General features: G+C 46.0%; 2 protein-coding genes across 3 annotated transcripts in view; one reads left to right on the forward strand and one right to left on the reverse strand.

Moving 5' to 3' along the window:
* Nucleotides 1-4,398: 4,398 nt before the first annotated feature.
* On the reverse strand, nt 4,399-6,550 carry LOC122740880 (actin, cytoplasmic type 5). Of its 2 annotated transcripts, none has more exons than XM_043983708.1 (2): nt 6,409-6,550; nt 4,399-5,960 (listed from the first exon to the last, which is right to left on the reverse strand). In XM_043983708.1, the coding sequence occupies exon 2, from the start codon at nt 5,937-5,939 to the stop codon at nt 4,809-4,811; it is 1,131 nt and encodes a 376-aa protein (XP_043839643.1). In that variant the 5' UTR covers nt 5,940-5,960; nt 6,409-6,550; the 3' UTR covers nt 4,399-4,808. The 2 variants fall into 2 exon arrangements, with proteins under 2 accessions (XP_043839643.1, XP_043839644.1); XM_043983709.1 differs by lacking the exon at nt 6,409-6,550 and adding an exon at nt 6,070-6,216.
* A 304-nt stretch (nt 6,551-6,854) lies between these two features.
* The window catches only part of ARID3B (AT-rich interaction domain 3B), a 62,772-nt gene continuing 53,533 nt past the window's right edge, over nt 6,855-16,093 (forward strand). Inside the window, 2 exon segments of the mRNA XM_043989362.1 lie at nt 6,855-7,006; nt 10,609-11,223. Of these exon segments, the coding sequence (XP_043845297.1) occupies nt 10,693-11,223 (531 nt within the window). The 5' untranslated portion in view covers nt 6,855-7,006; nt 10,609-10,692.

Raw genomic sequence — 16,093 nt, forward strand, 5'->3', positions numbered from 1 at the left:
CCTTTGGTAACATTCAGCTGCTTCATTTTTCTAATACTTATTTGAAAGATGTCTTTACAACCATCCAAATTTGTGTGAAAGTCTGTCTCAGTAGAATAGTCCTCTAGTCTGCCAAAGAGCAAGCGAGATGCTTTGGACCATGGGCTTCAGGACAGCACAGCTGAGTTTGTAAAGGCACTATTTATCAGGGCTCTCTTAAAGGCCATATGGACCTCTCTACCAAGAAAGTTATCATTAGCCATATGATTTCAAGTGTTCAGGAGGCCACAGAGCAAAAGCCCAAGCAGAAGCACATCTGTGTTTAGGTTGGCTCAAGTAGACTTTCTTGATTCTCTGGGAATCACAAAGCCAACTAATCTTTTTCCCACTCTGAACATTTATGAGTCCACAAACATGCCCAGTACATTATTCATCTTTATATTTGCCAAATACTCCTATTATATATTTTTCAACTTAAGTCTAGTCCTTAAAGTCGAGTTGTTGGGGAATAGGATTGTGAATATTCCTCCACTGGGTTCTCATCCTTTAGGGTGTTGAGCGTCTCCTGTCCTTAGTCTTGGATAGGACAGCTATGTATTCCAGCCGGAGAGGAAGAACATAGAGCTAGAACATTGTGGACACCAAGAGACCAATTTGAAAGTGGGAGTTCAGGACACTGGGGATGGTGGCAATTATAATTTCCTAAAAATGTTTGGAATTTAGAAATCGCTTTAATGTTGGGATTTTACTAATTCCCTGGCTTCTGCTTCTTCTTCTTCTTCTTCTTCTTCTTCTTCTTCTTCTTCTCTCTCTCTCTTTTTGTGGGGCAATGAGAGTTAAGTGACTTACCCAGGTTCACACAGCTAGTAAATGTCAAGTGTCTAAGGCCAGATTTGAACTCAGGTCCTCCTGAATCCAGGGCCGGTGCTTTATCCACTGCTCCCCCTAGCTGTCCCTGGCTACTTATTCTTATATGCTGCCTTTCTGACATTGCACAGCAGATAGATAGCTAAATGTTGTAGGTAATTCCGAGTTTTTTGTTCACAAAATATGATGGGCATCTGTAAGATTTTATATTGGTGAACTGCAATGAGTGACAATGGAACATAGTGGGTAGAGGGCAGCCTTGGACTCAGGATCACCTAGATTCAAGCAAGCCCCTGCTATACATACTGGCTATGTGACTATGTGTATGAGTCACAACTGTTCGGTGCCACAGACATCTAAGAATTGCAGAAGGTACTGATCTGCAACAAGAGAGTGTTTCCTTACCAGTTCTCTACACTGATGAAATCACAGGACCAGACCAAAAAAGAAAAAGCACAATGCCTTCAAAAGTGGGATGTTTGGAGCACTTCTAGTTCTGATACACTGGTCTATGGCAATGTATTAAATACTTGGTCTAATCTGTTGAATTCAAATCAAATTATCCAAAGCTCTTTTGTTTCCTGTTGCAATTATGTATACTTTTTTTTTTTTGGGTGAGGCAATTGGGGCTAAGTGACTTGCCCAGAGTCACACAGCTAGTAAGTGTTAAGTGTCTGAGGCTGGATTTGAATTCAGGTCCTCCTGAATCCAGGGCCAGTGCTCTATCCACTGCGCCACCTAGCTGCCCCTCCTGTTGCAATTATGGAGAAGAGAGCACCTCCCTTATGGAGTTAAGACTCAGTCTCACCTTTGAGAATTCTGAGGTCTTAAGTCTCTCCAGTCAGAGTGTGAACTAGGTAGCTCAAATGAAATCTTCAGGGTTTTGGAGTGTTGTCATTAACAGTAATAGGAAGGTAGATAACCAAGCTCAGGAATTTTTGAATCCTTAATTCCTCAATTTGAATTTCTCATTATTTACTAAACAACGAAGAGGCCTTTGCAAATGATATTATTTAGGCATTAGGAAATTGAAAAAAATCCGTCTTAAAACTGTGAACATGCCAACTGTTTACCATACCACACACTTTTTAACACATATTATCAAAACACTTATTGACTCAGCATCATTTCTCCTAGGATCTATTCCTTTTACAAACTACAGGCAAAGGGCAGAGTTTCAAATTATTTCAAGTAAATCAGTGAAAGGCCAGCATTAAATTCGTGGCCTGTATTCAGTACAAAGAGGTCAGACATGCTCCCTTTTTGAATGCATTCTTTCAGAGAACTGGCTATGGCATTTTAATACAATGAACAGCTTAGTTCAATGCTTTCAACTGAATTAAGATCGACAATGCAGAGGATACACAGAATAAAGAGCAATACAAAATGTCATCTTTAGCTAACTGATGATTCAATACCTTCCTGCCCCATGGGAAAGCCAAACTGCTTATTCCATTACTATAGTCATGAAACAGTTATTTCCTAATATGGACATAAAATGCTCATTTCTCATTGTTTTTGGAATTGAAGTGCTGGGAAAATATACTTGTATAAAGAGCCCCTAGTTTTTACAAACCTATATATGTTATGTCCATTGGTCCATCATGACTACCTAAGAAGTAGCATGCCACAGTGGAGGAATGGACTTGGGGGAGTCAGGGAACTTGGGTTTGAATATTGCCTTAGCTACTTCCTTCCTGTGAGACCACTGGCAAAGTTATTGAGCCTCTCTGGTTAAGAATAAACATAAAGATCAGGACTCAGAGGTGTGAATTTTTATTTTACTTACTATGTCAAATCTTGCTAATACAACACATTACAAAGGAAGATGCCATCTTAAGATAGTTTCACTGAAGACCAGAGACCAGGAAAACTTTCTCTGGGTCTGTTTTCTCATCTGTTAAAATGAGAGATGGAGAGTGGCTTAAGGGTTGGGCTAGTTGACCCTTAAGGTCTCTTCCAGCTCTAAATCTTAGTTTAATCATACCCTGCATGCTGCCCTGTGTACAGATTTCTCTTTTTTTTTGGGGGGGGGGGCGGCGCAGCAATGAGGGTTAAGTGACTTGCCCAGGGTCACACAGCTAGGAAGTGTCAAGTGTCTGAGGCTGCATTTGAACTCAGGTCCTCCTGAATCCAGGGCCAGTGCTTTAGCCACTGTACCACCTAGTTGCCCCGAGACTTCTCTTAATCAACTGGATTCCTGTGTCCCCTAAAGCCAGGTTGGTAAAATAGAATTGGTCTTGGAGCCAGGAAGATGGAGTTTTTAAGCTCCATCTGACACTCTAAAACTGAATTTTGGAGGTACTAATTTGCATTGATACAGGGAGATTCCCCAGCCCAGTTCTAGATAATCACAGGTAAAGACCCCACCTCCTTAAAACTCAATTCAAATCTCAAGTCCCATGTAGCTGTTAATGACTTGTTTTATCCACCTAAATGACTACACTTGAGGGCAGCAAAAACTTTGTTCCATTTAGCCTGGCATCAGTGTTGTTGCCTAGTTCAAAGCACGATGCATGCAATAGGTACTGAAATGTTTGCTCAAGGAATGAGACATACTATTCCTATTACTTTCACCTGGAAAATTTAAATGTATGGGAGAACTCATAACTTATCTCAAGTAGGACAATTTCCTTTGTGAAAATTAATCACATATCCTAGAGTTGAAAAATAAGGACAATCTGGAAGAATACTTTTAGCCTCATGCTCAGGCCTAATTTTATTTATTTTTTTTCATGCTTGTGTTTTATTTTTCTGTAGCATACAAAGTGTATCAAGAAGCTGCTACTCCAGTTATTCTGAGTCCTCTCTCCTGGAGTGTCTAGGTGTCTCCTGGGAACATCCAATGGTTGTTCTAGGTTTGCCCTAGCCATACTAGGTATGTAGAACACATCTGTTAAGAGAATGTGTTTTAGTGACATACTTTTTTTCCCTCTGCAGACACTTAATAGCCAGCTATAGAAATAATGCAGAAGGCATAGGACATCACATTAATCACTGGGCATGTGATTAAACACCACTGAAAATAACACCAAATTCCTCACAAAATTCATAGGGTACAAGAGAGCACCTGATATGTATTGCAGACTTAATTTTATATAAGGGTTAACACACTGCTTTTTAGAAATACTAATCAATATTTTTAAAGCCCATTACAGGTTCTAAGAATATTTTGTGAATCCTTAAAATGACTTTAGATTTTCATGTAATAAACTTTGTTTTTATAGGGGAAAAAAGTCTGTGATGCCCTGCTATAATGGTAAATGTTGGCAGAACAGTACTTCTTTAAGGTAAACCTAAGTTAGGAATTTGATTGGCAGGACACAACAGACCTTTCCTTGTTAAAAGGAAAGGTTAAGGAGCTAAAATTTACTAGCTTCTTACTTGCATTTATAGGGAAGCAGCTGAAGGAGTAAATACATATAATATTTAGAAAGGAATAGCTACTGTATCACACTCAGGGCACTTTCAGTGCAGGTGGTAACAATTTTATTTTGACAGATTTCTCTTTATAAAGGAATTAAAAGTAAAAACTTCAAGACTTAAGGTAGATCATGCAAAACTGTGATTTTTAATTGCAGAATTTTTATTTTGCATTAACAGAACAATGTTAATTACAGTTCTATTTAGAGCAATATTTACCATAGTCAAATCTAAGTTCCCCAAACTTCAGTTTGCCAGGAGCAATATCACAAGCATGTAACAAATTAACAATTATCAACAAGACACAAAAGTTAAACTTGTAGCTTAAATAATCTACCTGTATTGATGTACTAAATGTACTTTGAAAAAGTAAACAAACATCACAGGAAAGCCAAATAAATAAATAAATAAATAAAGTTAACAGAACAAGCTTTTCATGGGCATTTTCACTAACATTTGGTCCTTTTGTGGTCTATGTAAACATCTGACCTGGCACATTTACACCTGAAAGTAACAAGGATTAGGCAACCAATAATTAATTAAAAGCATTTCCTGTGGACAATAGAAGGACCAGACTCATCATATTCTTGCTTGCTGATCCACATCTGCTGGAAGGTAGAGAGAGAGGCCAAAATGGAGCCTCCAATCCAGACAGAGTATTTTCGTTCAGGTGGGGCAATGATTTTGATTTTCATGGTGCTTGGAGCCAGGGCTGTGATCTCCTTCTGCATTCTGTCAGCAATGCCAGGATACATAGTGGTACCACCGGATAACACTGTATTAGCATACAGATCCTTTCGGATGTCAACATCACACTTCATAATGGAATTGTAGGTGGTCTCATGAATCCCACAGGACTCCATTCCCAGAAAAGAAGGCTGGAAGATAGATTCGGGGCATCGGAACCTTTCATTGCCAATGGTAATGACTTGACCATCAGGTAGCTCATAACTCTTCTCCAGAGAGGAGGAAGAAGCTGCAGTGGCCATTTCTTGCTCGAAGTCTAGGGCAACATAACACAGCTTCTCTTTGACATCCCTCACAATCTCCCTCTCAGCTGTTGTGGTGAAGCTGTAACCTCTTTCAGTCAAAATCTTCATGAGGTAGTCGGTGAGGTCTCGACCAGCCAGGTCTAGACGCAGGATAGCATGTGGGAGGGCATAACCTTCGTAGATAGGGACAGTGTGGGTGACCCCATCCCCAGAATCCATCACGATACCTGTGGTACGACCAGAAGCATAGAGAGACAGCACTGCCTGGATGGCCACATACATTGCTGGAGTGTTGAAGGTCTCAAACATGATTTGTGTCATCTTCTCTCTATTGGCCTTTGGGTTCAGAGGGGCTTCAGTGAGCAGAACAGGGTGCTCCTCTGGGGCTACTCTGAGCTCGTTGTAGAAAGTGTGGTGCCAGATTTTTTCCATGTCATCCCAGTTGGTGACAATACCATGCTCGATTGGATACTTCAGGGTAAGGATTCCCCTTTTACTCTGGGCCTCATCACCCACATAGCTATCCTTCTGCCCCATGCCAACCATGACTCCTTGGTGCCTGGGGCGGCCCACGATGGAAGGAAACACAGCCCGAGGGGCATCATCTCCCGCAAAGCCAGCCTTGCACATGCCAGAGCCGTTGTCTACCACAAGGGCAGCAATTTCTTCATCAGCCATTTTGAAATGCACCTGTAAGAACTGGGGTAGAGACAGTGGAGAATGAGTCAGACTCAAGGCTGGAACCTGCTCATCCCCCACCCCGAGATAACTCGGCCTCCCGGATTCACCCCGCATCTACCCTGCCTACGTTAAGGATGCAGAGAAGGGCCCTACGGGCCTACTGGGGGATGCAGAGAGGAGACTCTGCGAAAGGTGGCCACGGATGGCACGGGGCCTAGCGTGGGCATTTCTCCAGCGGCAGCGCCGGGGGCCGAGCGGTCTACGGACGTCCGGGCCTCCGTGGGGGGGGAGCGGAACGCAGGCCTCAGACTCGCCAGTTCCTCGGCGCGGCGCGAGGCTGATGAGTCACCGGCTATGGCGAGAGGACGCAAGAGACCAGGCGCATCGGGGCTGCCCGTCCCCGCCCTCCACCCAGCCCTTCCCCTCCTTCCCCGGCCGCACCGCGTCTCAGCCCACTGCCGTTTACCTCAAGCTGGCACAGCCCCCGCTCTCTATCTCGTACCCGCCGATGACTGCGACTGGTATGTCACTCAGCTGGGGCGCGCGCCCCGCTTTTAAACTCACCGCCGGGCGCGCTCACACCGGAACCGGAATTCCATCCTACCCGGACCTCCCATTGGTCGAAGAATTTACCGTCCATTTCCGCTCCAGACCCCGCCCCCATGCCCGCTCCTCCCTTCCCTTTTTTCTTCCACTCCCTCCAGAGGAGGAGTCACTTCCGGCCAGGCCTCCCTCTGCCACCCCTTCCGGCCTCGGGCCCCACCTTTCCCCCTCCTCCCCCGCCCTCCCCCTTGCCCCGCCCCACTCCTCCTCCCCTTCCCTCCCCTCCCGCCCCTCCTTCTCCCTCCCCCGCCCCGCCCGTCGGCCCCGCCCCGGCCCCCCCCGGGGCCGCTTCCGGTGCGGGCCCCGCCTCGCTGCCCCAGCCGCCGCTGCCGCCTGCGGGGCTGGAGGAGGAGGCGGTGGTAGAGGCAGAGCCGGAGCCGCAGCGGTAGCGGCAGCGGCGGCCGGACCGGGGACCAGAACTGTGGCAGAGCAGGGCCGGGCTGAGGCCGGAGCCTCCAAAGGTAAAACCGCCCTCTCGTTCTCTCCCCCCCACCTCGCCCGAGGGACTCAGTTTCCCCATCTGTAAAATGAGCGATTGGGACGAAATCAGCCCTCAGTGGCCCCCGCCCCGCTGTGAAGAGGGAAGGAGAGAAGTAAAAGGCGGGGACCCAGAAGAGTTAATGGGGAGAGGGCGAGATGGGAAAACGGGGAGGGGGGGCAGGGGAGACGAGAAGAGTCACTGGGGTGGGGGCGAAATGGGAGCCCCGGGGGGGGGGGGCGGCCCAGTCACTGGGGAGTGGGCAAGATGGGAGAATCTGGAGTAGGGGGTCGAGAGGGGTCAGTGGGGAGAGGGCGAAATGGGAGAGCCTAGGGTGGGCAAGCTGAGTCAATGGGGAGGGGGCGAGATGGAAGAACTTGGGGTAGGGGGACGACAGGGGTCAATGGGGAAGGGGGGTACTATGGGAGGACCTGGAAGTTGAAGCAGGTTAAGGGGGAGGGAGGTGTAAATTGGGAGAATATTAGGGGTGGGGGGGGGGGGGAAAGTTATTGAAGGAAACCGAGACTAGTTAAAGGGGGTTGGGGGTAAGTCATGAGATGGGGCGGGGGGGAGCAAGTGAGAGAAATAGCCCACCAGAGTTGCTGAGTTAGGTTAAGTGTGTGTAATGGGGGGGGGGGTAAATTGTAATTGCCTGAGGAGTGAAGGGAAAGATGAGGGGATAAGGGTAGTAAATGAGGGGGGTTAAGGTAGGTTTAAAGTGGTCATTCTTGAAGTGTGGTCCTAGAGACAGTCTTTGAAGTCAAAACTTCATTAATACTCTAAAACGTCTTAGGTGTTTAGGACAGTGAATATCCGTTGATAACAACCCACGTAAACAGTAGTTCTCATGGTTTTTTGTTTGTTTGTTTGTTTTTAAGTATGTGAGGGGTCCCTAAGACCAAAAAGTTTTAAGAACCACTGGATTGAAGATTGGGGTTTATTGTATGGGGAGGGGTGTATTGTGAGCATTAGGGGTAAGGAGAAAAGGCAGTGTGACATGAGGAGAATAAGTGGGGAGCGGCTGATGTAAGTTAAATGTGGATTTAGCTATAAACTGTTGAGGGGGAAGATGGGGGGAGATGTAGGGTTAAAGGTAGGGAATGAGGGCTGTTAAATATGGGGAATCACAGTGGGGTGAAGATAAGACTGAGAGTCAAAGGAATAGGCAAAGTTTGGGTCCTGAGGTCAGAGTTTAGATGGTGTGAGGGTATTAAAATAGAGGAGGGCTCTAGGAGGTGGGCAAGATGTGTGTGTGTGTGGGGGGGGTGTCCAGAAATGCAGAGTCTCCCAATGGGCATGGCAAAAAGATAACAGAAAGTGGCTTCAGATGGGGGTTTCTGAAACTGGGGTTTGCAGAGATAGGGAGCAAGAGGGGACAGTGGAAGTGGGTCAATAGGATGTAGGTGAGATGTAAATGGGGGGGGGGGGGGTGTGAGGAGGGAGTTGAGAGAGATAAAGGGGTTTGGAAGGGCCTGATTGGGAAGGATAGGGGAGAGTTTGGGGAGGGGTGTTGCAGTTTAAGGAAAACATGGGGGGTGGGGGAGTAAGGGAAAGGGTGGGGAAAATCAGGCTCAAGAATGTAGTAATAAAAAAATCAGAGTCCAAAATTAGTGTGTGGGTAGCAGTTAGGGGTAAGGGGAAATTATGTGGAAATGGGGGTGTTCAGTGATATGGGAATGTATGAAGAGGGTTGGGGTTTTTTTTTAGTTTTTAGAGCAGGATGAGTTCCCTAAATACAAGCAATATTGTTTTTCTGGACAGACTGGTTGTTTTCTGTGTGAAGGCTGGTAAAGCCTGCAGGCATCACAAGGCAACTACATTTTTTGTAATGTGAAGTCCCCATCCATAGTCCCACTCTATGTAAGGTGGCAGTTGTTAAACCCTTAGTAAGAAGGAATAATGGGTGGCAAATAGGGGCACTTGCTTGATAGACAGTTCACTTGTAATTTTCTGTTGATTATTAAAAGGAAATTTTAAAACCACCAATTCCATTGACCCCTCCCCCATCCTTGAAGTTACTTCATTACTGGATATTAAATATCTTAAATCCTTTTTGTCTCCAGATCCTGATGGGAATAGAAAACTTAACAAGATTATTTTTTTAAGTGAGAAATGAAATCGATTGCATTTCTTTCTCTTTAAGTATCCAAAGCAATGATGGCAGTGAGAAACCACTTGGAATTTAAAAGTTCTGTAGAATGTAAGAAGCAAAGACGCTATTCGTAAAATAAACATAGAAAATGAGGATTCTTAATCCATCTCTAATCTTTTGCTTAGCTTTAAATATCCCCCTTTCTCACTCTAATCCATGAAGAATGTTCGGTGTCCAAACAGGCTTCACCATGAGGGTTGACTTTCTTCCCAGGGTTTTTGGGGGATGCTAAAGACTTTTATTGGCCTGTCTAGCCCCTCAAACATTAACATGTATCAAGTCATGACCTGTCCAGTGCTTACATATATGTGGAAGCCATAATGGGAGCTTCCATTTGCCTGAAATGTACATTTCATCTACTCACTTACCTAGGCTTAGGTGAAGCATTATTCCATCTGAGGCACATGAGCCTTTGTGTATCACCCCTGTAACCCATACCGTGTTTGTTGTGAGGATTGGCTTGGGGAACGGAGGGTGTGAAAGGGGGTGTGTGTTTGAAGAACGATTTGTAAGAGGAAGAATGCTGCCAAACCTGCCCCAGGATGCTTCTCTCCTGAAAGGGCCCTTCATTTTTGTGCCGGTCCTGCAGCATCAGAACAGATTCTCAAAGAAAGAGAATGTGGTGAGGATTACCTGGCAGTTATTTTTTAAAAAGAGGAGAAATTAGCCTGTGCTGTTTTTGGACAATATTGATATATTTGCTTCAGATTAATTAACTTTAAAATCGCCAGAGGAATTTCTCCTCGTTTGTTTTGAGTGATGATTGCAATTTGAGACCCCTGCATGTTTCTTTCATGCTGTTGAAATTGGATTCTTTTTAAGGATTTGGTTTAGTGTCCAGTTAACATTGCTCAGTCCTCTGAGCAAGCAGGCCATTGGATGGTGGCATTTTGTGAAGCTTAACCCCAAAGAGCAGCTTGCTTGGTTTTCCTTTCCTTCCAAAGGTGGGGGAGGTGGAGGGGGGAGGGGGGAGACCGAATTCTCTCTGCTTCCTCTCTATATATGTCCAACTTAGCTGAGACATTCCTAAGGTTTTTTCAATTCTCTCTTCTTCAGCTTGACCCACTGTTGCCCTTGTGATTCTGGTTTTAAGAGTCACAGACTTTGTATAATATAGGTCTAGTTGCATTTCTGCAAAATCAAAAATTAATATCTGAGAATGTTAAGGGGGGGAAGATCGGAACTCAGACATTAGGAGAATGGAGCCTTTCTAGATTGATTTATTTTTAAATGTTTAGAAGAGAACAACACCCTCTCTCCCTGCCCATTAAGTGCGTAATCTGAAATCTCAGCTCAAGACACTGAAAGTCTGCGTTTATATTTAGTGGGAGTTCAGAGATCAGAGCAGGCTTTGGTTTGTCATGACTGTTGGAGAAAAGGTAGAGAGGAAAGCCTGTCAGTCCATGCTTTATATGACTGTTTTTCCTTTTTAGCCATCCTTGAGACCTGAAGGATCCAGTGTGGATCCCGTGTGCTTCCTTGGCAGTGCCCCCCTTCCCAGCCATGCCAACCGGCGGATGAGACTTGAGGCTCTGATGGAGCAGCTGCAGAAGCAGCAGCATCCTGCTCCTGTACAAATGGATTCCAGGGAAAGGCAGGAGCGGCAGATGAGAGAAGCCCAGCTGCTGTATGCTCAGCAGCTGGCAGCCCAGCAGGCCAGTCTCACCTCCCCATCTACCAAGGCTTCCTCAAGTTCTGCTCTGGGGCAGATGGCCAGAATTCCACCAGCAACAGCAGCCTCTAGGGTCCTGAACTCGGAAGCTGATGAAGAAGAGGAAGGGCTACTGGAAGATGAGGAAGGGAATGGGGAAGAGGCAGAGATCCCTGAGAAAGAAGCCCAACGTTCTTCTAAATATTTCCACATGCAGAAAGTGACTCGTCATGACCCCAGAGCTACCCCTATGTCAAATCCTCCTCCTCTTCCAGCCCCGGGGCTACAGAGGGGGCTGCATATCAAAGAGGACCATGCTAAAGATGCTCCAAAAGCTTCCCCTTCTGTCTCAGCATCTGGCCACCCAACCTGGAACCTGGAGGAGCAACTTAAGCAGGTCAGTGTCTGTTCCAGTGATGCTATAAGCCTTCATTGAAAGGGCCTGAGATAGATTGATTGGGGGGCTCTGTTGCTTTCCTAAATACAGCCTTATTTTCAGATCTACTTTCTCACCTATCTCCCTCCATTGAGAAAGCAAGAAAAACCAAACCTTTAGTGACTCACTCTTTTTTTTTTAAGCTTTTTGTGTGTGGGGGGGTGGGGCAGTGAGAGTTAAGTGACTTGCCCAGGGTCACACAGGTAGTAAGTGTCAAGTGACTGAGGCTGGATTTGAACTCAGGTCCTCCTGAATCCAGGGAAGGTGTTTTATCCACTTCGCCACCTAGCTGCCCCCATGACTTACTCTTTAAAGGCAAAAGCAGCAATGCCAATTTCTTCTTCTTTGCCTTAGTGAACAAAGGCCTGGAAATGTAGGGGCTATCTATTCAAATCCTAAGTCTGCCAGGGACTTCCTTTGTGACCTCTCTTTTCCCACCTCAAAGAAGATAATTAAAAGTTATTGTAAGTTAAGTGACTTGTACTTTACAGGAGAAGGGAATGGGATAAGTGTTTGTATAGGGCCTGCTGTGCTAAGCACATTACAAATATTATCTCATTTGATCCTCACAACAACCCTGGAAGGTGGGTACCATTATTATCACTCCCATTTTACAGTTGAAGAAACTGAGGCAAACAGAAGTTGAATGACTTTGCCCAAGGTCACAGATAGGTACATGTCTGAGGTGGGGTTTGAACTCGGGTCTTTCTGACTCTAGGCCCCACTGTGCCTCCTAGTGGCTTTTAACAAGATATTCCATGATGAAAGAGTAATGTTAGCCAGGCCCCCCATTCTACTGTATTCTTCTTTTATGCACACTTATAGAAGCATACTCAGAGTTGGAAGGAACCTTAGCAACCATCTAGTCCACCCCTTTTATTTTACAGATGGGGAAATTGAGCCCATGGAGGCTAAATGACTTACCCAAGGTCACACAGTAGGACTCAGAGGCAGGATTTGAACCCAGCCCCCTTGAGTTTGGAGCCCTGGCTCTTTCTGCTATACCCCAGTGGTCTCAGATTGTCATATGTTGATGCTTTTACATTGGTCGAGAAGTCTGTGTCTTTGTGTGGGGCAGGGATAGAGCAGAGAGAGTCATAAAATCGGTTCCTTGGATCACAAGCTCTCCTGGAGTTGGAGATGACATCTTTTCCTGTTCCATGCATGGTCTGCAGGATCATAGAACCAGGAACTCTTCTTGTCTGTCGCCCTCATTTTTGGGGTGGCAGAATGGGAACCCAGAGAAGCGATGGGACTGATCCAGGGTTACACAGGTCGTAGGACCTGGGCATCCAGAGCCAGCCTTAACACTGCACCTGCCGGGCTATTGTTTCCTTCCCTTCGCCCACACACCATGCGGTGAAAATCAGGAAGGAACCAAGGTGCCGAGAGGCCAGCCCTCAAATCACTGAGTGATTCGGTAGCAGAGCTGGGCCCCGGGCCAAGGAGGCTCAGCTCCCACAGCAGCACCTTGGCCGCAAAGCCAGACCCTCCCAGTTGATTTAAATGTGATTTAGCACTCCAGGGTTGTGAATTGCCAGCAGCCCCTCCATTACCGTGTGGTTGGCAGAGTTCCATGTTGAGTCAGCATGAAAAAGGGATCCCTGACAGCCGTGGGGGGAGTTCAGGCAGGAGGCGACAGGGCCTTGGCGGCCAGCCAGCCTCTGCACACGAGCTCTTATTCCTCGAAAGTGAAGTTGTGTGTGAGGAGTGACTGGCGGCGCTTCCCGTTCCAGCCTGCAGGAAATCAGGCAGGTGCCGAGGTCAGGCCACGGGAGTTTTAGCAGAAGAAGGCTATTCCAAAGTGACTTGTATTGGCTAGAAGAATGAATCAGACGCCCTTATGACAGGCACCCAAGTGCACACAGTAGCCCTAGTCCGAGACCGGCGGTTCCATCGTGACCAAGCCAGAGTCTAGGCGGTCTTTGAATACTCAGCCACTTTTTTAATTAGCCACCCAGAAGAGGGAGTTCCTTAGACTAAAGTTCCCCCTTCCCTGGATTTGACAAAAGAATCAGGGAACAACAGTCTCACCCAGACCAGTTTTATTGATCCCTGAAAGAATTGCTGACTTTGAAAAACCCTGGTTTGTGTGTCTGGTGGATATAAACCCCACCTGTTTTCGTGTCCTTTCCCCTTCTCATTTCTGATGAGCTGAATAGAAATGGATTAGCACTGATGCTATCACTTGTACCCTGCCAGAAGGAGTGGGGGGGTGGGGGGGGGGAAGAGGGTGGGAGACATGATAGTTTGGGGATGTTTAGAAAAGAGGTGTGTTTCTTTTGTAGATCATTCAGAAAAAAAAACCCGCAAAGCTTTTTCTCAACTTGTTTCACAGAGACCAGTGGTGTTTTCTACAGTGTTGTTAATGATATTGGGGGGGGGGGGCTATTTGACCTTGCCCTCTCTGAACTTGTTTTCTCTTTGTATGATGGGGAGAGCAATGGTCATATTACCTACCTTCCAAGATTGTTGGGCAGCTCAAAGAAAACAACATATGGAAAATGCCTTGGAGAGTTTAAATCCTTGGGATGTCAGTTAACATGTTTGTGGAGGTTTTATTTCCTGGCTTTCAGCCAGGACGGTTTTTCCAAATCTGGCTCATTTTCTGGAGTGCCAGCCCAATTTATGTTTCAGGTAGGAAGTCAAACATAAAATCACCGTTTGTTTAAAAAACATGCAGAACGATCCACTTGACAAGTTGCTTGTGTCAGAACATTGAGTCATTTGGCAAACAGACATACCTGAACAAAACCTTTTGAAAAGCAAGGTACCTGCCATTCACCACTGAAGAAACCTTTGCAAAGACTGCAATTCTCTAGAGAGCATGATTCAAAGTGTCTGCTGGGGAGTTACGCTTATTTTTTCAGGTTTTCTTTGTTTCTCTGCTCCTAGAAAATATTTGCTTCTCCAGAGTTGGGTATTTGTAGGGTCCTGGTGTGTATGGGGCTGGGGTTGGTGGTGGTTGTTTTGTTATTCCCAATAACAGAGTGATAGGAAGATGGATGACACCATTGAGCCTGGCTTTCTGAGCCACATTGGGCTTGGATAACTGAGTAAATAATTGTAAAACCAGGCAACAGAGACAAAGGCCCTGAGCTGATTTTGATGACCAGAGGGGGAAACCTTGTCAACACACAGTGACTGGGAGGTGTGAACTGTTTGGGGAGAAGTTTCAGGCTACATTGTGTGGAGGGGAGAGAAAAGGCATAGGTGAGTCCTGGTTACGATGAAGGCATTTGCCACCATAGAGGCCAAAGTGGGAAGATCTGCGGCGCCTCCTAAAAGAACAGAAGAGAAATAAGATTTTCAGACTAAATGTAGCCGCTGCAGCTCTGTGTGAGCCAGAGTGTGTATCGAGTATTCTGCATACTTGGGCAGGCCCTGTGGTTACTGGGAGTGGGGAGTAGGCCGTGGTGGATGCTGACGGCCAGCTGCTTGTACTAGCTAGCTAGTCCCCTGGTCTAGGAATATATGGAAGAAGCAGGCCCAAGGACCTGGCAGAGAGCAACAATTGTACTTTCTCACGATCCCCATCCTTGTAGGGAACTTAAAGAGAAGCAAAGGCTACCTAAGGCTCAGAGGGGTTAAGCCGTGCCGGAGCTAGTCACTTAGTCCTCTCGGTCAGTCCACAACTCTTACTACTTTACCATAAACTGGATTTTGGGATGGGTGTTTAAATTCTCCACATTTGGGGGGGGGGTTGCGGTTTTGGGGGGCAGGGCAATGAGGGTTAAGTAACTTGCCCAGTGTCACACAACTACTAAGTGTCAAGTGTCTGAGGCTGGATTTGAACTCAGGTCCTCCTGAATCCAGGGTCAGTGCTTTATCCACTGCACCACCTAGCTGCCCCTATATTTGTGTTTTACTTTGCTAAATACTATAGAGAAAAACCCAAACCACCAACAGCCTTTTCTTTCTGTGTCCGTGCTAGGGAGAGCATGGTGGTTCCCTGGCTTCTCTGCTGACCTGGAAGAATACTTGAGAAGCTCTGGGATGGTTGGATAGACAGACAGACAGTGAGCTGAAGCGTTTGTTCAGTACTCGCTATTACCAAGCACGGCATTAAGAGCTGTGCATACAAAAAACAAGGAAACGAAACGGTTTTAAGTCTCAAGGAACTTACAACATTCTAAAGGGGTGAAACAGCACCTAAATAGAAGGTGTGGAGGGAGGTGGGAAATGGGGGACAAGGAGCCTCGTGGCCAGCGCTTCTGATGATGTGGCAGTTCTGGACCAGAACTCCCTGATCCTCTAATCAGCCCCAAAGTGAGATTATCCTCTGGGAGCCAGATAGTCAAAGGGAAGGGGAGCAGAGCAGATCAGAGAGTGAACTTAATTTTTTTTGACAATGTTTTGGAGATATGTGACTGCCTCTGTTTTATGTATAGTGGCTAATACTTAAAAAACAGTAGTGGCTGGAACAGGATAAGCTTCTTACAGGCACTGGCCCCATCACAGGCTGCTTTGGGATGCCTTGCCTCCTTTTTATTTGGAGCTCTTGCTTCTAGGGCATGGATCCCAGGAACAGTTTGAAGAATTGGATAGGCTTGTATTTTATTGCTGTTTTTGTTGACTCTCCTATTGAATTCATTTAGCAGCTTTCTTTTCTTTTTTTTTTTTCAAAAAACAAAACAGATTTATTAATGGGAACAAGTTCAAAACACAAGTGAGGTTAATAGAGCTAGGGAATCTAAATCTCTGGGGTAAAAAGGCCCCAGGCACCCCAAACCTTCCTCCAAAGAGCTAGCTTTGCCTCAAAAACACAAACTCACCAAACACCCAAAATCTGTAGCTCTAAGGAGAATTAGCTGTGTAGTCTCTTCTGTCT

Source organism: Dromiciops gliroides, chromosome 2, assembly GCF_019393635.1.
Source record: "Dromiciops gliroides isolate mDroGli1 chromosome 2, mDroGli1.pri, whole genome shotgun sequence".
NCBI classification, from domain to species: domain Eukaryota; kingdom Metazoa; phylum Chordata; class Mammalia; order Microbiotheria; family Microbiotheriidae; genus Dromiciops; species Dromiciops gliroides.